Genomic DNA, 22,242 nt, shown 5'->3' with positions numbered 1-22,242 from the left:
GTTTGAGCATCTCTGCTGGAGCAGACACACATAGTAATGCTAATAGTGATACAGTGGTAATGTGTTATACACGGGGTGCGATTTTCTGGGGGGGATGTGTGGGATTTCCCCCTTTCTGGTCTATATATCTCTGCCTGTGCTCAATTATTTTTATCCCCAGTGGGGACAAAATGTATCCCCCCCTCAAAGTAAATCCTCTAATTCACCAATAAACCATATATTATTTACCTAAAATAGAAATATTTTAAACTAAGTAAAGCACTGTAACGTGAACAGTCTACTCTATAGTATAAAATCCAAGCAGCAGTTGCTGGTTGAATTCAGCTGCTACAGAGCTCCAGGACGCTGGCTACCAGAGGCAGTTATTTAGCCGCCAATAGGTGATTGCGAGCCAGCTACAGGCACTGCCAGATGACGCTCCTTTCAGGGGCCGTGGTAGTGGAGTTAAGAAAAAGAAAAAGTGAGCGTCATGCGGCGATGATAGTTAAGTTTAGGCACCAAAATGACTCGTTAAGTTTAGTAAAAAGGTTGGATTTGGATTAAAACACTCCCATGGAACAAACGAGCGTTTCCTGGGTGAAAGTATTTTGTTTTCGACGCATAGTGAACTCCAGGGGCGTGGGAAGTAGGGGTGCTGGAGGTGCTGCAGCACCCTCTGTTGGTGCTGCAGCATCCCCTGTTAGCAAACTGCGATGACAATAAAATGATAGCTTATAAATATCTCTGGTTGTTGTTTCTGTTCCACGACATTTTGTATGTCATGTTTGGGGTGTGGGATGAAGAGAGGGATCATTTTAGTAACAAGTGGGCTTTTCACCGGGGTGGAACAGCTGATCTCGTCACCGTGGAACAGCTGATCCACTTGTGCCTCTGTTTACCAGTGTCTACTGCTGGCTCCGAAAGGTCTTTGTCAGCTCTTCGCCGCCTGAAAACCTGGCTCTGTAGCGCTATCACTCAGAGTAGACTTTCACATACCGCACTGCTTCACGTCCACAAAGACATTTTGGATGATCTGATATTCAGGGTCTCATGGCAGAGTTTATCAGCCGAACTCCAGAGCGCAAATCTTTTTAGAATTTCTCACATACTTCGCTGTTCGTTGTTCTGAGTTCGCTGTGCAGTACGCACCGTCAGCTCAGCTGTACTTCATGGAGGGGAGGGGAGAGACAGAGGTATGTGATCTGCACACCCCCACCACCCCTGCCGAAAATGACTTCCCGCGCGTCTGGTGAACTCTGCTCTCCGGCTTGAAAGCGCTGTGTATTATGTTGACACCACGTTGTGCTATTTCATTTTGAGATTATTTTCCATTAGATATTGAAGTGCATACGTGTTTTGGCATGGCCGGCCGAGTGGCACTGTATCCATGGTATTGGAAGGGGGATTTAATTATCCCCCCTCCCCTCTGCTTTCTTCGCAAATTGCACCCTGGTTATACAGTACTGGCCTTCAAACGGTACTACAGATAGAAATACTATTTTCTGAATCTGAAAGGAATGCCTCAATCTGTTAGGGCAGCATATAGACATTACTGATTTCTCATATCAATCATTTTCATTAAATATTGTCTGAAAGCACAAAATGTCATTTTATTGTCACATTATCAGTACAATGGTATTGATTATGTGATTTTGTAACTATCATGTTACATGCAACTATCAACTAGCGTAGTTAGGCAGTGTTTCTTGTTCAGGGGTACATCAACAGTAGATGTCATGGTTTTTTCTTCACTTTCCTCATCCAGACATTTCTGACAGAAGTCAGCATGTATATACTGGAATTTACCCTTACACCACTGACAATTCCATGCATTTTATAAATCAAATGATAAGTTGATAAACAAGCAAATATGAACACAAACACGGTAAAATGAAAAAAAGTTACCAAAGCAGATCCAGACAAGATGAATGCCATTGGGATATTACAATTGTTTGTGAATGGCATAGATGCATGAGTGTCAGATATAACTGGTGGGAGCTCTGTACATGTTTTGTCGTTATGATTCAGTTGTGTTACAGTCTGTGCTTCCTGCTGCCATTTTGTGAATTTCAGAGTTGCTGCTGCTTCACGAGCAAACCTGAACTACTTCAATGTTTTCCCTAATTTGCTTTATTTGCTGCTGTCCTTCGCCTCATCCATCTATCTATTTCTTTCCTACCTCTAATCCTCTCTGTCATCACACTTTATTCTTCCATCCACCCAGCTGTTCTTCACCAAATATCTCCTGTAACATCCACACATAACTCTTCCCTGCCTCAAACACATTTAACCCATCCCTTCTGCTCTCCTGTTGTCATTCTATCCATCCCCAATTTCTGACATGATTCCTGCTGTTCCTACAGCTGAAAAACGGAGGTGAGATCAAACTGGAGCCCCTGTCAGCCTGCCTGATCCGCTCTGTGGCAACCGTCACCTCCCAAGCCTCTGTCGCCACAGTAACAGTCCCGCCAGGCAGCAGCGGCGGCAGCTTCGGTGGCAACGATGATGCTCACCGTCCAGGGAAGTCCACCGCAGTCCCCTACATCCCTGCCCAACAACAGGCTTCCAGCAGCACAAGCAGCCACCAGGAGAGGGCGTTGAGGTATTTCTCTATGACCCAGAGCGGGGAGCCAGGCCACCCAGAGCCTGAGCTCGACTCCTCCCCTCTCCTCCCTGTGAGCCGGCCAAGAGCGGGGGCTCCTCTAGTTCCCACGTCCTCCGCCGGTCACAGGCAGCAGGGCGAAGCAGTGGAGGAGGGCTGGAGAGAGCGTCACAAGGAGGAGGAGGTTAGGGGGAGACAGCAGGGAGGAGCCAGAGAAGAGATCCAAGACGGCAGCATTGAGAGAAAGCTGCACTCCCCTGACAGGGACCGGGACGGCAGGCAGCAGCAGCATCCCCAGCCTCATCCCTCTGCCGAACCCTCTCCGAGGAGAGGCCAATCAGAGCCTCTGCCCGGCCGGAGAGCCACAGACGGACACTCCCAGGAGAGCAGGGAGAGAGCAGAGGGAGGAGGAAGAGGAAGACGGGGGTACCTGAGAGAGGCAGCTCACGTCTCCTCCACACAGGAACAGGAGAGGAGCAGCGACGGGAGCCAGCCAGGCATCTCAGGTAGGACACAGATATGAGATGGAGAAGAGAGGGGGGAAGAATAATAAAGAGATGTGAATAGCTGAGGGTAAAAGGAGGGCTGTGGGAAGAGAGGTGAAAACGGAGTGGACATGAAGGAAAAAGAGAAAGGAAGTGACAAAAAAAGAGGAAGCAATATCTAGGGAAGGGGCTGTTCTCATTATCCTCATTGTCTTATGCAGCATGCTCCCACGCATGGTTGCTTTCTGCCGACTGCTCACACACTTGTCCCAGCTGGGGGTATTTGATTTGGCTGATTCAGATAGCGAGAGATAGTGTCGGGAGGAGAGAAAAAGAGAGAGAGAGAGAGAGACATCTGGAGCTGCATCTAATTAGCATATTTTTCCATGCATTTGCCTCGTGGCTCCCTTTGTCTGGAAAGAGGAAGCCCTTTCTTGACATGCTTTTTGTCAGCTAATAGACGCCAGAGATTTTTTTAAATCGAACTGTGTGTGCTCACTGTCATGGCCTATAAAGGGGTTGTGGTCCCCAGGCACCCTATTACGCCTTTGGGTTAGCCTTGCACATAATACAGTATAATGGGTTGACCTGTTTTTATGTGCTAATGCAGAATGTGTCCAGGGGTGGTCTTTTTCCCATGCATGCACACAAACAGCACAGAAAGATGAAAGCACTCAGTGAGAGAGTGCAGAACACTTACATGAAGCAGATAGAGGACAGGAAGGACACAATGGATGCCTTGTCTGCAGGATGTACTCTTATTTAGTTTTGCATGGGTAGATCTTCACTAAAGTATAGTGTGTTAGACTGTTAGTATCATGAGGCTAGAAGGACTTTCGTTGACGCAGACTAATTCCCTGCGGACCTACCACTACATGCCTAATGCTGACCCTTACCCTGACCTTAATAAAAGACTTAATAGAGTCTTAAGCCTAAGATGTAGTGGTTTTCCCTTTGGAGACACAGCACAGCAGGCTTTGTATATTACTCTACATACATTATCTCGCCTACAAAGCTGCAAGTAGTGGTTACACAGGGTTATTTATGGTAATCAAACAATAAGGAAGAAATGGATTTATAGTAGAAAAAAAGGATTTGGTCACTTCTACTGACACTCTCAAATTTTGGGCTTAGAGGTTGAGACACTGACCATGACCCACAAAATCCCCATCTCTCTCTCCTTCATTTCCTCTTAATTCCCTCCACTATCCTTATCTGATGATAATCAAAAAACAAATCTCAAATTTGGGAGCATCCATGCATGTGGTAACTTACTAACAAACTTAGGGTGACAAATTGATTCCTGTGATGTCATTTAGCTCGAGTGAGATTCAACCTGCTGCAAGTAGACTTTCATGGTCCTTTACACCCCCGGTACCCAAAACTCACAGGGCTTTTTACTTTGGCTGATCTTCTTCAGGACTTTGTGGCTGTATACAAACTGCTTTTGATTGACATTCTTTGACTCTCCTATTAGTTTTGCTGTACATTTTAGGGTGGGATAACTTCCATGTTTAAGATTGGCCTTAACAAACTCTCAGTATTGCACCCAATACTGCCCAACGTCGAATTAAAACTAAAACAGCTTTGGTTATATTTAGTTCTGTTGCAATACGATACAATATGATGAAAAACAAATAATTATCGTTTGCTTTACTCAAACTTGATTCTAAAAAGAAAAAGAAAAAGTAACAAAAAGTACTAATAATGTTGTGGGTATCACATTTCTGATAGCACGCGAGTCATTTTGACCAGTAAAAGTTCAGACATTGTAACTACATGATTCCATACTGTATACTTTTCTTTCAGACTTGCCGGATCATCCTGCACCACTGAGGCCTCTGGTAGCTGAAGTGTCATCCAGGACAGTGTCTCACGTTTCAAGTAGACAGCAGCAAACCAACAACCAGCCTCCTCAAACTCTTCCTAAACCCTTCACACAGCAGCCTCCTCCAACACCCCCCAAACCTCCGGCCGACATCCAACCCCAGGCGCCCTCTCAGCCCCCGCCAACATACCCCAAACCTTTCATTCAGTCCCCACAAACCCAGCCCCAACCTCAGGGATTTGTGCAGCCTCTCCCTAAACCTTACCAGCAGACAGCACCTCAGCCTCAGCCCAAACCCCAGGTGCCTCCGCAGACACCACCCAAACCCCAGTCCTTCCCCCAGGCGCTGGTCAAGTCCCAGTCCTTGCCCCTGGACCACAGCGAGGACTTCAACAGGCACAGTGTCCATTCTGGAGATCTGCTGTCCCCCACAGACTCTGGAGAACTGCTGTCTGACGACATGTCCGCCAAGCAGATGTCCATCAAGGAGAGGTGAGTGACAGCTGAGTATTTGAAAGAGATGGATTTTAGATGTTAAAAACACATTACTAGTCAGGTTAATGTCACTATTATAGATGAACTGAACTGGAATTTCAGTAAAGGTGATATAACAGATGTATTTTATTTCTTCTCATTGGTACAATGATTAAAATGGCTGAATTTGTTAAAAGGGATAAAATGGTACATTGAAAGTGTTGTTGTTACACGGGCGCCGCCATGTTGGAATTTCATAATCGGCTACGTCACTGGCATGATAAGCAGCCATAGAATGTAAACAGTCTGAGACAGTCAGAGGCTAACGGATATGGCTGAGGAAACGGAAACCAACAGGTCTAGGGGGGGGTTCATACTGCATTGCCCCTGGCTGCAGTAATAAATTGTATAGGGCTAAGGCAGCTGGGGTTACGATACATTTCTACATGCTGCCTTTGACAAGGAAACCAGTCCTCACCTCATGGCTAGCTGCCTGAAAACTGGCCAGCCCTCCAACAGCCCCTGGATTTCGAGTCTGTAGCGACCATTTTTTAGCGACAGATTTAGAGAACTGTACTTTTGATACAACAGGGTCACTGGTGAGGGTTAAGTCCAACAGACTGAAACCTGAGGCCATTCCGTCAATTATCGATTTTTCAGGCTACAGTACAGGGCAGACCGATAGACCAACGGCAAGTACCAACACCACCAATGCTATCTGCCGCAGAGACAGGGCGCTGAAAAGCTCACATCAGGCAAAGGACAGAGGGGTTTAGCTGTTATCCAGCATGCTAGCAATCAACTAGGCAAAGGGTTGGATGTAACGTTGTTGTGACATACACAAAACACGTACATATTCACTTACACGCACAAATAATAAAGCCTAACGTGTAGGCTTTATAGCGTTCAACAAAACAGACTGACACACTGGGCATCATTGAAACTGAGTCACAAAACCAAGCTAGATACCAAACGATCCAACCTAGGGAAAGGACTAGCAGCTAAACACGTTGGAAACACTTATGTCAAACTCCACAAGCTAGCGCTCCGACCATAGACTGTATAAATAAACCATGACTCCAATGATATCACAGATCAATAATAATGCGTTATTAGCTGCTAACTAAACCACAGCGGGTCTGTAAACAGAATCCAATGTCCCTTTCTACTCACCCTGAAGCTAGCTGATGTCTCAGGGCACATTGTTGATGCAGAGGGAGTTCAACTCGCAGAAAAAGCTGCTACTTCCATAATAAGAGGTATCTGTGCAGTAACCATTTGTGTAATATCCATCAACGACCACAAGGAAAAAATCTGCCAACTCTGCACTAGCCTAAAGTAAACGGCAAGACTCGTGAATCCTCCGTGCATCCGTCAACCTGTGGTAACTCTCCTACGTGCAGCTAACTTTTCTTTTTTTTCAAACTTTATTTATTTTGGTTTTAACATTTTGCGTGCAGCTAACCTAACAAGCGATCCCATTGGATGAATTTGTCCAATCACATTTTCCATTTATCTGCATCAATTTTCTAAAACGCACAGGACCTTTTCTATTTTCTCTTAATGCACACGATATATAAGCAGTCTCTATTTCCTAAAATACATAATGTGCTTGGATACAATAAATGACTGAAACTGATCGTCCTCCATGTGGTGGTAGTCAGACACTACAGGCCTGTCCCTCACAGGCTCAAATGCGTAACCTATGCCATTAAAATTACTCATTTTCACGTGTGTTTAATATGCTGCACTGTAGCCTATATAGCTACCTTCGCAGGTCCTGCCATGCCAGTGACGTCATCGAAATTGTCAGTATTCTAGTACTAACAAACGTAATTTTTGTGTTGCTTAAAAAAAGCTATATTGATTTTTTTTAATTAAATATTTTTGTGTAATTCATTTTTATTTGTCATAACCAACACGTTATCAACGTTGATTCTTTCAGTTCAGTTCATCTTTAAGGTTGTGAGGCCAACTGGCTGAGATCTGAAACTGGCTGCCAAAAACACTTTTTTTTTTTCCTTTTAAGCTTACAGCACACTTTTTTCTGACACAGGGCACATTTTGGTTTGGTTGGTGTTATGATATCGTACTGGGTGATTGACCAAATTTGGACAATGTAATGCTTCTCTGGAGTGTGATAGCACTATCCCAACCCCTGGGCTGTGTACCAGATTTAGGAACATTTGCTGCCAGGCCAAGAGATACCGGGATGATTTGGCAATAAAAAGCTGAATAATATTGATGTAACTTTAAAGGCTAGTATAGGCTAATTATACAGTATTTACTCCAAACTTCTGTTTCTGTTTGAGTTCGTTTTTGGTTATGCTTGTCCGTTCTGTCTTCTGCTGCGTTCTCTTTTCTCTTTGTCTCTCCCTCTTTTTGTCAATTTCTAACTTATATTAAGTTTCTGCCTTATTCAGTATGTGTGTTGGGAGGATAAATATATAGAGAGAGAGATAGACCAAGACAAAAACAAAACTTACTATTTAAACAAGCATATGAACCTGCAAACAGACTAATGGGAGGCCCTGTCTAACTTTATCTTTGACTGGGCATACTAATGGAGTGTGGAGAACAGTTACATTTGACAGGTATCCCCACTCATTGCCAGCAACAACATTGTCAATATAAAAACAGTTTGAGGTAAATATCAAGTTTTGGAGTCTATCAGACACCAAAGAGCAATCATAGAGCAACAAGTTTGCACAGATGTTCAGCAGTCGTGCAAGATATGAGAGACATAGTAGGAGAGACAAACAAGGCAATTATTTCCATCCATAAATATCACTTCACACATCAGAATCAGAATCTGAAAAAGGTTTATTGCCACAATAAGTACACTGATGTGGAATTTGCCATGGTGAAAGGTGCATGCACAAACAAACAAACATATTAAACATTAATATGAAATAAACAATAAATACAGAAAATATGCAATGTACAGATGTAAAGTCCAGGATGAAGGTTAGTGCAAGTGTAATGACTAGGGATGGGGGAGGGGGGGTGTTAAGAGTCAGTGTCAGTGGTGGTTTAGTGGTAACGGGAACAACTCATCTACAACATCATCACACTATCCGCTGCAATTTCTCAAATAAGAACAGGGTCTCCAAAAATTAAAGCAGATCCCAAATAAAGGCATGAGGGGTAAAATGCTCCCTTAAACCGAATTCCTAGCAAAGCTGCAGACACAAATTAACCTTGATTCCATTCACAAATCCAGGAGCCAGTCAGAGCTCGGTTCTTTACAAGGTGCAAACTGAGATGTCCGCAAAGATCAGACACTGAGCCACAGCCTCATAAATCTGCAGCATTTGACAGAATCAGGCAGAACTCATCTGCCCGTCCTTGGAGTATGTAGGTTTGTTCCACCTTATTACATCTCTTGGAGGTGAGAGAGATCCATTTATAGCAACATTGTGTTTCTCCTCCCAGCCAGCAGAGAGCTGTGTGGACTGGAGGAGAAATCCTCTGAGATTTAGCCGGTTCCTCCCAATGCCCTCATTTCTGCCCTGTCCAGCAGCACAGATGATGACATACTTTATGTTACCCCTCAGCCATCCATTATCAGCACTTTGGAGGCGTTTTTTTTGTTTTGTTTCAAAAGTCACATTTGCTGGCTGCAAAGCAGAAATCTCTGACCTTGTTTTTCACACTTAAATGATTATTTTTTGGAAATAATGGAAATGCAGAGCAGTTTTTTTGTTCACTTTATTATTATTATTATTATTATTATTATTATTATTATTATTATTATTGTTATTATGACAGGTTTATTACAACAACTGTCTCTAAAATATACTTCCATGGTAATGTTAGTGAGCAATTCAAAAGCGTCCAAACCATTACACCAAACACCATTTGCAGCTAGTTTGACACAGGGTTCAAATTCAGTGTTGAGTACATTACTGTCTGTCCTGACTCGCCCTGTTCCTTTTGTTATTCTACTAAAAACATTTGATAAGCTAAACAATCAGAATTTTTTTTGAACCCACCTTCACCAGTGTATTTTAGTGTATTAAATTGACAAATGCTCAATAACTTTGAAGGCAATTTAATAGAACTGAGTACATTTTAATATCTATTTATTTATCGCAAGTAATATCGTTGTCACGATAATCAACGTTAACGCATATCGCTAATGTACTTAGTATTAAATGTACTTGTTTTATGTTTTATGTACTTGTTTTATGTCAGAGTGGCACTGCTGAAGAAGAGTGGTGAGGAAGACTGGAGGAACAGGATCAACAAGAAACAGGAAGTGGTCCAGGTGGCATCCACGGAGACGCAGGCTCAGCTATGGGAGTCAGAGCAGACCTGCGACAACAAGGTCAGTCTCATCTGCACTAATCAGATTATATCTAGAGCTGTAACAATTCCAAATTGTTGCTGTACAATTCATTATTTATTTATGTATCACTTTTTTAAACAAATTCAAGTTTTGAATGAATTCCAGGATACATCTTTTGGTTATATATCACTGGCATGTGACCCAGATGATATAATAACACAAACACACACCCTATGAAGTAAACAACGCCTCTTTATTATCATAAAACATCTTTTCTATCTGTATCCTCCCCTCTTGTCATTTTTGTTGCTATGAACGTGTTTAGGGTAAAGTGCCAACAACTAGCGTAGCTTCAGCTCAACAGTCCAACCAATTATATAATTACAATTTGGCACATCTAAACAAAATCAACAATTACCACGAACAGTCATACCCCTTAAGACTTTAGCTAATGATAGCAAGTAATTGCAGTTAAACAAAGAAACAGCAATTACGTAAAATAATTGACAATGAGACAATTATGTAATAATCGTTACAGGCCTAATTACATCACATTTATTAGAATGTTTTAGGAGTTGCCAGCTTGTGCTGTTTGCGCTAATGGATACCATTGTAAAATGTGTTTAATAGAGCCATGACCACTAGGAATGATGGCCAAAAATGTTATTTTATTTTGTCACCCTCTACTATTGAGCTACTGTGTTGTTATCTTAGTGGTAACTTATGTGGATATTTTTGTGGCTCTGAATTTCAACAACAAAAAATGAATCAATCTCACAAAAAAGTTACACTAATGGTTGTTATGGTTATCAACGGTCGAACAGCTTTACCAAAGTAGCCAGAATAAACAGTGCCACATTTCATCCCCCATCCTTCCTGATTACCATGCCAGCTCCTGTCCCCGCTCTTTTAGCTAAGTGCTCCTTTCATTTCCTCCTTGAGTCCATCTGTTGTTTGAGCCCAGTGGTCCAGACCCGTAGAGCATCCAGCCCCCATAGGCTGTAAACCAGGAAGCATATGGGACCGTCTGCTGCTGTAGAATTAGCAGTCTGGGTGGGTGGGTGGGTGGGGGGGGGATACAATTAAAAAATGACTTTGAAAGCTCATTTGACAAAAGGAAATGGTTCAAGAATCTCCTTCATGTATTTATGTGCATCTCTAGCGGTTTAAACATCAGCTAGAACTACGTATAAGCTCAAAGAACCAGGACTTACACTTTTTCCTGTCGTTCATTTAATTCACATTAGTATTCTGTTGGGTGAAACTGCCTGCATAAACCCTGGATGGTAATCCTCCAGGCAGTCTCACTCCTAACCCATTATAGCAACAATGCCCGCCCCCCCTCCCCTCTCTTCCCCCCTTTCTCTCCCTCTGACCGAGAACTTCCCCTGTGTTTAACCCCTCAGGAGGAAGGGGTGGTCATTCAAGACTACTCGGCTGTGTCTGTGTCTGAACAGCTGTGGGTAAGAGAGCCGGTGTGGGCTGCACACCAACCCTAAATCAATCAGCTTCCTGTGTGGGGCCTGTGTTTTCCAATCACAGCTTTGTGTGGACTTTGTGTGATTGCTGCTCCTGAATCTGTGGCTCTAATGGCTGCTCTTGTTTACTTGCACTCTGTAGTGCAACTGAAATATTGGGATGGTGGTTGGAAAGTTGCTGATACTGAAAGCTTTTTCTTCTTCTGATTCTGTCAAAAAGTTGCATTAAGTAATCAATTTACTTCAAAGTAAAAAGAATGTTACGACTTAACTTAATTTGTTTGAACATATTCAATTAAAACTCTTGTCCAATAATATCAGTTCTACTTTCTCCAGACATTGGAGCACCTGGGTGTTCTTGTATGGCCATGTATTAGTGTCCAGGGGCCAGCAACATCAGTACTTTTCCGGTCAAAATTATTAACTGATGGCTGTACATTTTCACAGTTCAGAAAAATGACAGTTTCATTAAAGAGTGAATATATAAGAATATAAGCACATTGATGCTGCTTTGTCATTTTTTTGGCTTGACAACAAAATGTCTTCAAGCTAAATAAATAAATAAAAATAAATTTCAAAATCAACCTTGCTTTTTTAAAGCAAGGTTACTATTATGTTAATTGTTTTAGGGCATTTATTTTTTCCCCCTGTAAAATACTGGATCGATTTAACTTTTAAAGTATCTAAAGATTATTCAAATGAAAGAATCTGAGAGGGCAAAAAATTACTTTTATGAGGGTTCGCGAGTTGACTTTGTATTGTTTAAATGAGTGAACCACTGCAATAGATTATATGTATAAATTACATAGATATATTACCTTTTAAGACCAACTATCGTTTTCACTGCGCCGGTAATTCAATATGTGAGTTTCTGTGCCTGAGAGAAGCTGTTCCTGTCTCAACTTACAAAGTACCAGAAGAGAAAAATGGCTTTTGTAGTTTGCTGCTTTGTTACTAACAGTACAAATGTACATTGTTTTTTAATGTTTTAAGTGCATTTTTTATTTGGGGAAGCATGGTAATTTAATTCATAAAAAATCAATTTTATGTGATTTCTTAGAGACAACTAATTCATATTTACATTGTCCATATGTTTCAAAAAGATATTTCTCAGAATCAGAATCAGCTTTATTGGCCAATTATGTGTAGACATTGCAGACAGGGATTACAGAAATAGACATACAGCTAAAAACAAGGACAACAAAACTGAACAAAGAACTAACAAGCAAACTACTGTGTACAGACTGTACACGTAGCTGAAATATATATATAAAAAGTATATAAAAAGCAACAATGAACAACAACTAACTTACAAAGTTTTGTTTATTTCGTATATAAAGAATTGGGTTTTGAAGTTGACAAATAGCGAGTAGTTTAAAGGAGAACTTTGGTATTTTTCAACCTGGACCCTATTTTCCCATGTTTTTATGTGCGTGGCTAATGTAGACAACATTTTTTTTTAAAGTGGTCCAGTATTGAGCGAGAGCCTTGCAGCCTAATCCTATGGGGCAATTGTCCCCGTCAATGTGCGCCCACTAAAAGTGCTGTTTTCGCCACTGACAGGCTCAGATTGTTATTATAAGTATCTGACAACATACGGAAAGGACCCTATAAAGAAATAGGAAAATTTGTCTTTACCTTTCGCTTCATCCAGTCTATTTGTTATTGTGTCTAACTAAATCTCGCTCACGGAGAAGTCTTGTTCTGAATTCTCGTGAGAGCTGACTTGGCGCCGTAAGACAGCAACGTGAGATTTGGAGATGGGAGTGCTGGTAAGAGTGTGTTGTGTTGGAGTGCAGAAAGCGTAGCTTAGCGTTATCAAAAGGGTTTTCAATTTTATAGCGGACATTTTGATGTTTTTGATGTGGATGAGTCAAGCCATCACTGTCTCAGAACGAGACTTCTCTGTGAGCGAAACATTGTAACAAACGGATTAAGCGAAAGGTTAAAGAAAAACTTCCTATTTCTCTGTAGGGTTCTTTCTGTAAATGTCAGAAACTTATAACAACAATCTGAGTCTGTCAGTGGCAAAAACAAGTACTTTTAGTGGACTGACATTGACATGACAGTGCATATAGTTATTGCCCCGTAGGGTTACATTGCAGCATGTTTCATGCCTGCCAGGTTGCAGCGCTCTTGCTCCATACTGTACCAATTTCAAAGATTGTTTACTTAGACACAAAAACATGGGGAAAAAAGGGTCCAGGTTGAAAAATACCAAAGTTCCCTGTTAACCACAGTCATGTTGCATTCCCAGTTTCTGGCCTCTCTCCTTTGCATCCCTCCCTTATCTTTTTTTCATCTGCATGCTCATCACTTCTCCTTCCATTTTCCCCTTTTTGCTTTCCTTTCTTTCACTTTTCCATCCACCTCTACATCCTCAGGAACCTGTCTTCTCTTCCACCTTTTCTCCTACTATCTCCCTTGGCCAAAAGTGTCAGTATATTGACCATCATAGTAAGGTAAGGACATGCACCTGGCACGCTCGAACGCACTGCATGTACTGGAGTCTTATATTTCTGCTTGGTTTGCAGCTACTGGTGTAAGGGGCCGCTTTGGGTGCTGTTGAGTTTAACGTGGCTCTGACTGCATGAGTACTACTCTGTGTTTAGCCATCACTCCTACGGTGGAATAAAGTAGTTTATATGGCTAGAAAGGACATGCACCTAGCACGCTTGAGTGCATCAAATTGTTTCATATCTGCTTGGTTTGATACTGTGACTACATGAATAATTGCTCCTGAGGAAAGCGTGGAATCCCATGAAGTGAAAGTGAAGCTTTGTGAGAGGTGACGTAGTTCCCTGCCTCTTGGATAGTAGATCCAATGGTGTCTGGAGCCTTTTTGGTTTGGCTCCACAATCTCGTTTTCTGTTATAATGCAGCTTTTAAAACGTGTGAAGTAAATAACTCCAACATGACTGAAAACACGCTGAGATTATCGCTGACCGCCAGCCTCATTGTTCAAAGTTTATTGCTTTGCATGCAAGACAGGACACTTTACAAAATCTTTTATAACCTGATAGTTTTTCTGATTTCCTTTTGTCTGTGCAGAAGATGGGAGAGGAGATTGAGGCCCAGATATCCATTGAGGAGAGAAAACAGATGATTTCTGTGCGTGAGGAGGCCTGGAAGACGAAGGGAAAAGGAGCAGCCAATGACTCTTCCCAGTACACCGTGGCTGCACGTATGGTCAAGAAAGGTCAGTGCACAAATAAACCACCCATCCGCACTGGTGTATGCACCATTTCAAATTTTGAAAAAAGCCACTGGGCTTTTTATGCACAAATACACTTATTTTATTAGAGTATAAGGGCCTGCAAAATACACTTTCCCTACCACTAACTCAGATACTTTAGATGAGGGTTGTTTCCTGGTATTAGATTTGAATGCCCAGTATGATCATTTGTGGAAATCTGTCTGTACACACGCGGAAGTGGGAGTCAAAACCTAAGAATAAAATGCAAAATCTTCTGTCTCTTATCAAACAGCTCCTCTGTGAAGAAAAAGCCAGATGCCCCAAAATTAGCTGCACATCATTTTAACAGAGGTTTAGGTCACACTGAATGATTTTCTGAATTCAAAATTCACATTGTTTCTTGATGCAGCCGTCTAGTGCTAGTTGCCCAGTGTAAATAATAATAATAAGCATTAGAGCTGAACGTTTTCAAATGTAACATTTCCTCTTTTAATTATATTTACTGTAGAAGATATATAAGATATAAGATAAATGCTGGAATAATGTTACATATCACAGATTATTTACAGAAATGTCCTATTTTCAGTGGATTTTTCATTTATTTTTATTACTTTATTTAACATGATGGTAGAAGGTGTAATATGTAATTGCTGCTGTTGAACTGAGGCATATCAGACATTTCAGTTTACAGGAAAGTACTGATACTTTTTTATTGGAATTGTTTTTTATTATTAGAACTTTAGCTTTTGTGATAAATGTTCTGTGTTTGACTGTTTAATGTTCCATGTTTTCTGAAAGAAAAACACTTATTGCTGGCATTTCATATCCATTGCTCTCATCCATGCATAAGAATATAGAGCCATTTTGATGGTGTCCCATGTTATAATGCTCCATGACATGTTTTAACTGTTACACAGGGAATATTGAACTTTAGCTAAACTTTTTCGCAAATTGAATCGTATCTGGCAGAAAAATCACAATAAGATTTCTTTCCCCGAATTGTTCAGCCCTAATAAGAATTGAAATAAACTGGTACAGACAGCACGTTATCTGAGATATGTTGTCCTATGGTGTGATTTCTGTATGTGTGTCCGCAGGCCTAGCAGCCTCCTCCTCAGTTATCAGCCCCATCCTGTCGCCGGTCTCCACCAAACTCAAGAGCAGCGTGCCTGCTGTCCACAAACCACCAGAGGGTGAGACAGACCTGCACGTCCTGTGTCATCACCGCCACCTCCGTCAGAGGAGTGTATCAACCAGCAGGCTTTAAACCTGAATGGATTGACACATTTGTTGTTGCTTGAGGCAGAAGTGAACAGTACTTTATATTATATACATTCAAAAGGTATAATCATCATAAAAACTATTAAACCAAGATTATAAAAACTAGGGCTGTCAGCGTTAACACGTTAATCGCGATGCGATTAGGGGCCGACGCGATGTGATTCTTTTTTTTTAATCGCATGCCAGCATTTATTAATTTATTACACTTCACTCGGCTTTGACCCTTTGCAGCACCGTTACTTATCATCAACCTGCCACTTCCTCATAACACATCCTGCTGCTGCAGGCTGCAGGCAAGATAGAATAGAATATAATACTCTAATAAATTTTATTGTCCACCAGGGTGGACATTTTTCTTTGGCTCACCAGACATACAAGACAGATAAACATACAGACAACATCTCAGACATGACAGTTGAGTATAAAAAAATAATATGAAAAGAAAAAAAATACCAGGATAAAACAGAATAAATATGCTTAAATTCATTAAAATAGCAGCTCAATTTGGTGTTGTTACTTGGTTTGGTTGAGGATACTGATGGCATTTGGAATAAAGGATTATGGAGAAAGACAGCAGCAATGAAATCCTGAATGGCGCTTTTTATTTTCCAAAACTCCCGGATGGCTCGTAGATAAGTCAAAAGCCATATGCACATTGTGTAAAGCCGAATTAAAATATCACCGAAGCACGTCAAGCTTGAGCTACCACCTACGGAGCTAAGCATAGTAGTACAGTTAACGTGATGCTACCCGCTAGCATGCTACCCACTCAGGCAAAGCACTATTTTGGAGAGTGCTACTTGCCGACCTGTGGATGAAACCAAATCCCAAAAAATTACTACAGCTCTTGCGAAACAGGTGGCAACTAACTGCAGACCTGTCAGAATCGTAGAGGACTCGGGTCTTAAAGACGTACTACGGTTGGCATGTTCTGACCTGTGTCGTTGCCGTCGAGGGGGACAGAAGTTTTCACGGATACACAGCCTGTATGACACGGAGAAAGCAGCCCAACTGAAACAGCTGCAAAGTGCTGCAAACGCTGTCTCATTAACCGGTGATCACTGGACGTCAGTGAGTAATCAACATTATTTAGGAGTTACTAAACACTATATTGACTCTAGTAAGGATAGGGATTTTTAGTTTTTTAGTTAGGTACTTGGAGGAATTGTGCAATAATGACACAATGACAAATCTTAAAATCAAGTTCATAAAGTAACTTTCTTTGCATTCATTTGATTCCCAATCAAGATACACTGGTAAAAATTGCTTTCGATTGTTAATATGTACTTAAAAACTGTTCTGAAATGCAAAATAATAGAATTTTAATCATGTGATAAAATATGCGATTAATCGCGATTAACTATAGAAATTCAGCAATTAATCGCGATTAAAAAAATTAATCTTTTGACAACCCTAATAAAAACACAAAACAAAACATTTTTCAAATAGCTTAAATACATAATAATTGAAAAAAATCATATGGGAAATGACCAAATGATGTACCTTTTCTTGTTGGTTAAATGTAGTCTTGTACGTCATCACCATTAGTAAGACTGAATGATTTCATTTATAGAAATTGAAGCCAGACCAGAAATGGAATCGGATAAGAAACTAGACAAGTTGGAGAGCTTCTTGGGACGTCTGAACAGCAAAGGTATGCACTTCCTCACCAACTTTAAGCTCGTTAAGTGATATTAATATCTATTAAGCAATGTTTTGTGTCATCTTCACCTGCAGTAGATCTCTGAAGAAGAAACAATCTTTTTCTTTGCTGGGGTTTTGCTGAACATGTTTTTATTCTATTTCGGCAAATCCTTCCCTACCTGTTTATTATTGTGTTGGGGCCTAATATAGTTTCTGTTTTGTAGGGCTGCTGAAATGAATGCGATAGTAACAAGTTAACGCAAATTCCTTTTAACGCCAGCCCACTCATTTTTTTACGTGCGATTAACGAGCGCACGTTCTGTGATTTCGCTCCATCGTTGGGAAATCAGGAAGCTGCAACAGTAACGTTGTGGATAGTGTTGCCAACTTGGCGACTTTCTCGCTAGATTCAGAGACTTTTACATCCATGAACGGGTGTAGATGCCTAGCAGAAACAAATATCCTGGAGCAGAAATGGATAAAGAAAAAGTCTTTTGAATGGCAAGTTGAGTTTCAAAGCCCTTCCAGATATTTTTCTCTACAAGACTAAAGTTATCTGCCTGTACTATCGATGTTAACGGAGTTACCACCGGAGTACGTCGAGTCTCAAATACCACTTGAGCTTTAAAAACTTGAAAAAAAATATCCCTTTTAAATTACAGAATCGATAAAAAATAAAAAATAAACGTATGATTCATTTGCAATTAATCACGAGTTAACTCGGACACTCATGCAACTAATCGCGATTAACATTTTTAATCGATTGACAGCCCTACTCTTTGGTTTGCTTCCTTTGTTGATCAGTGGCAGGTCTGCAGGAAACCACCTTAACAGTTACCGAGAAGGCAGTAAAGGAAGTGATGAAGTTGGACGACGAAATCTTCTCTAAGTTCTACAGACACGTTGCTGAATTTCCACGCATGCCCACCGGGATCGAGATCAGTGAGGATTTTGACGCCATCTTTGGTTCTCAGGGTCCCAAGTAAGCAAATAATAAAGCTTGTAGTGATGGCTGCATATAATTCATACAGTACACCTCATTTTTGGACAAACTTGCAAACTTCTACTTGTACTTGCTTTACATAATTGTTCTTTCTTTGAATCCCTATTATTCTAATTCATTCATCAAATTTATTTATCAAATTTTCAATTCAGAATGCCTTAAACTTGTATTGTCTTTTTTATCTTTCTTATGATGGTGTATTCTTTTCTGTGTTATTGTTTTGTTGTTGTCTTTGTAACTACTCGATGTCATTGTAAATGAGGGCCAAGGGTCAATGGTCTCTCGAGTTTAAATAAAAGTTCAATGAATGAATGAGTTTACCACTCATACACATGCTTTTCTCCCTTTTCCAGGTTGACTTCGGCCATGGTGCAGCATAAGCGCTCGGTGCGTCCGTCCAGGAACGTCCAGGCGTCCAGAAACCCTGTGAAGATGCTGGCAGCCAGAGAGGACATCCGACACGAGTACACCGAGCAGAGGTTGAATGTGGCACAGCTGGAGAGCAAGAGGATGAAGGCTGCGAAGAGTGAGTGTGAGCATAACATATGTGTGTGTGTGTATTTGGGAAAGAGACAGAAAGACCAAATACAGTTCTAACATGTCTGTTATGTGGTTTGTTGTGGAAAAATTGGACACCTAAGCCTACAAAACTACATCCATCTCCCACTCTTTGTTTGTTGGGTAAACAGTACTAATTGGAATGCAGCCTCATATAACCCACTTCTGTAGCAGTGTTTACAGTAGGGCTTTAGTTAATTTTAAAGTTGAATGAAGCATTTATGTTATTTTTCTACCCGCTGTAGGTCTATTCATTTATTTTTTTAAATGAAATGTGTACTCTTTCTGGTTCTAGTGAATAAAAGCTCTGAGTACTCTGAGACTGCTCTGGCAGGTCTGGCCAGTAAAGAAAACTTCAGCAGCGTGAGTCTGCGCAGCGTCAACATCTCGGAGCAGATGTCCAACAACAGCGCCGTGCCCTACAAGAACCTCATGCTGATGCAGGTCAAAGGTGAAAACCCTTTCTGACTGTGCTGAGCTGTATGCATGAAGTTCCTCCCCTGCCACTTCTTTACATTCAGGGTTTAGACTGATAAAGCACGAATAGAATAAACATACAATTTATAGGAATAGTTTGATATTTTTGGAAATGCAGCCTAAGTTTTGAATAGGAGTAGTTGCTAGGCAACCAGTGGAGATTCCAGGAAATTACTGCTCCCAGCCAAGAAGTAGTCCGACACATAACCGTCCATAAAAACAGCAAATTGTTGTTTTTACGCTTTTAGAATAAGCAAGCAAGATGTTATTTGTTCATTAGTGAACTTTAGAGCTGCTGGAAGATTTTGTTAACATCAGACAGAGCTAGCCTAGCTGTTTCCCCCTGTATCCAGCCTCTGTGCTCAGCTAAGCTAACTGTCTGCTGGCTGTAGCTTCATTATTATAGTTAGTATTATTATTATTGTCTATTTAAAAGACAGATATAAGAGTAGATCTTCTCATCTGACTCTCCTCCAGAAAGCGTTTTACCCATCAAACTATTCCTTTAAAAATGGTTAGTAGCCTAAACTGTTTTGGACATCTGACGTTTCTAATCAGACAGAGCTGATGTGCATTTAAGGAACTGAAAGGTATAACTCAGCAGATTAATAACTTTATTCTTTCCAGGTCGTCGTCACATTCAGACCAGATTAGTGGAGCCGAGAGCATCATCACTGAACAGCGGCGACTGTTTCCTGTTGGTCACTCCAGAGCACTGCGTCGTCTGGATAGGAGAGTTCTCAAATGTCATCGAGAAGGCTAAGGTGAGCGCTGCACCTTTATTAATAATTATTACAGACTGTGCCTTATTCTCAGGAGTTTTGGTTTGGATGTCGAGAATCAAGGCTACCGTTATAACTGTAAAACTGTAATTTTGGTGTTTGAACAATGATGATTTATTGATGGTTCTGCCTCTAATTTCCATTCCCTGCACGCACACACACACACACACACACACACACACACACACACACACACACACACACACACACACACACACACACACACACGCATCTGTGCTTCTCAACAAACACATGCATTCAGGCTACAGCTCTTCCATTTCCCCAAAGAAGACACTTTGTAATACATTTGTTTTTCTACTGCGCCTCCTCGTTCAGTGCCGTTTACTTATTTTATTATGATTTTATGCAATGCAGCCAAGTCTCTTCACAGTAGCCTCACTTTGTCCTCAGTATGTGACTCAGTTGTTAGTCGGACCTTTTCTCAGAACTTGTGTACAAATGTGAAACAGGATGTTGTCAAGATCAGTTCACCGTTCCTGGGTTAGTCAAGAAAAGTCACATGTCCTTGTTGTTTCCCTCAGAGTCAACATGAGAGCATGATATACACAGTGCACAGACATCACCACTGTCTCTGTCACCATAAAACAGATCTCTGTTTCTTGCCCGTAGGCAATAGATCTGGCCACCTTCATCCAGACAAAGAAGGACATGGGCTGCAGGGCGAACCAGGTGCAGACCATCGAGGAGGGGGTCAACCCACAGGGTCCAGATACTCAGCAGTTCTGGACCATCCTCGGAGGACAGACTGCTTATCAACGTAAGACCTGAGCCCCTAATGTTCAGTTTAGGTTGTTGCTCTCAAAATGGCTTGCATGGCCTGCAATTGTCTTAAATGAGTGTACAGATACCCTGTTAACAAGGGGTGTAACGATACATGGATCAGGATCCATTCAATGATCAATGATCCTGTATCATCTATGCAAAGTAAAAATATTAATAATACAGTTTGTTTTTCATTTAAATGTCTGGAAGAGCTCAGTAATACAATTGTGAAATCATGCTGCTAGTTGCTTTTTGTGAGATGATAGAAATGTAACTGATTGTGTTACAGTAAGTGAGCATTAATGATATTGTCTCATATTGATCGCAGGCCCCTGAATTGAATCAAATCGAAATCCTATCATGGCAGACTTTGTAATACCAGCAAATATCATATTGTTGTCTAAAGAATATATATAATATCTTACCGTGATAAAACCTATGAGTTACACCCCTACTGTCAACACTTTCTGATGCATGCAGACAGTTACGCAGGTATTTTACAGTGTGTCTAATTGTGCTTATAGCTGCAGGTCCATCCGAGGAGGATGAGCAGTTTGAGAATGCCATTGTGGAAACCAACTGTATCTTCAGACTGCTGGATGACAAACTGGTTCCTGATGATGATGAGTGGGGGAAGGTCCTCGCAGTTCTCTGCTGGCGCCCAAGGAGGTCCGTGTTTCTAACCTGGATAAGATAAATCAAATGTTATACTCTAAGCAAGAGTGGTGCCTTTTAACTGACGCTGCTCAGCTCTGCTTTGACTGACTGTGGAAGCTGCTGTTATGTATATGTATATGCCAGTAGCCTCATGACACCAGAATGTAACGCAGTATCAAAACATGAGCTTGTCCACAGTAGGTCGCTCTACATCATGCTGTAACTCTGACATGTCTCCATTAGTGCATGTATAGGTCCTGGGCATGTGTGTGTATTTCAGACCTGTGTTTAATGTGTGTGATCTAACAGAGTGAAAACTGTAATTTCCCCTTAAATAAAGTATGTCTTAATCGTAACAGTTCGGTGGGTAAATAGGACATTTATAGAAGCTCATAATGGCTTTGATACCCGTTTACTAGGCAAAGCTCTGAATATCAAACTGCCGCTGAAAACGGGCGAATCTGAACAAAGCTAAAAGTTGACGTACAGCATCTCAACTCCTAGTCTTTGTCACGCCCCAACATTTACATAGGCGTGTAGCCTATGCATAGGCGTGTAGTCTATGCAAATGACCTGAGGTCAGCTTAGTCTTCTGAATCTAGCTAGGTCATGCAGATCTCCAGAGATCCGCTATTTAATTACTAAATTCATTTCTGAGACTTTTTTTATGCGAGAAATCAACTATGTAGAGGTCAAATAGGGAGTTTCACAAATGATGGCTAAT

The 22,242-nt window shown here is 41.2% G+C and overlaps 1 protein-coding gene across 1 annotated transcript in view; it reads left to right on the top strand.

Annotated features, from left to right (window-relative positions):
- The window catches only part of LOC144526861 (supervillin-like), a 62,141-nt gene that overhangs the window by 21,375 nt on the left and 18,524 nt on the right, over positions 1-22,242 (top strand). Inside the window, exons 15-27 of the mRNA XM_078264559.1 lie at positions 2,343-3,087; positions 4,876-5,386; positions 9,566-9,698; positions 11,066-11,122; positions 13,522-13,599; positions 14,189-14,336; positions 15,431-15,526; positions 17,188-17,268; positions 18,063-18,240; positions 18,615-18,787; positions 19,115-19,270; positions 19,924-20,060; positions 20,709-20,856. Coding sequence (XP_078120685.1) covers positions 2,343-3,087; positions 4,876-5,386; positions 9,566-9,698; positions 11,066-11,122; positions 13,522-13,599; positions 14,189-14,336; positions 15,431-15,526; positions 17,188-17,268; positions 18,063-18,240; positions 18,615-18,787; positions 19,115-19,270; positions 19,924-20,060; positions 20,709-20,856 — 2,641 coding nt within the window. The remainder of the gene's footprint in view (positions 1-2,342; positions 3,088-4,875; positions 5,387-9,565; positions 9,699-11,065; positions 11,123-13,521; positions 13,600-14,188; positions 14,337-15,430; positions 15,527-17,187; positions 17,269-18,062; positions 18,241-18,614; positions 18,788-19,114; positions 19,271-19,923; positions 20,061-20,708; positions 20,857-22,242) is intronic.

This window comes from Sander vitreus, chromosome 12 (genome assembly GCF_031162955.1).
Source record: "Sander vitreus isolate 19-12246 chromosome 12, sanVit1, whole genome shotgun sequence".
Taxonomy (NCBI): domain Eukaryota; kingdom Metazoa; phylum Chordata; class Actinopteri; order Perciformes; family Percidae; genus Sander; species Sander vitreus.
Note: the sequence above shows the minus strand (reverse complement) of the source record. Positions and strands in the feature narration are given on the sequence as shown.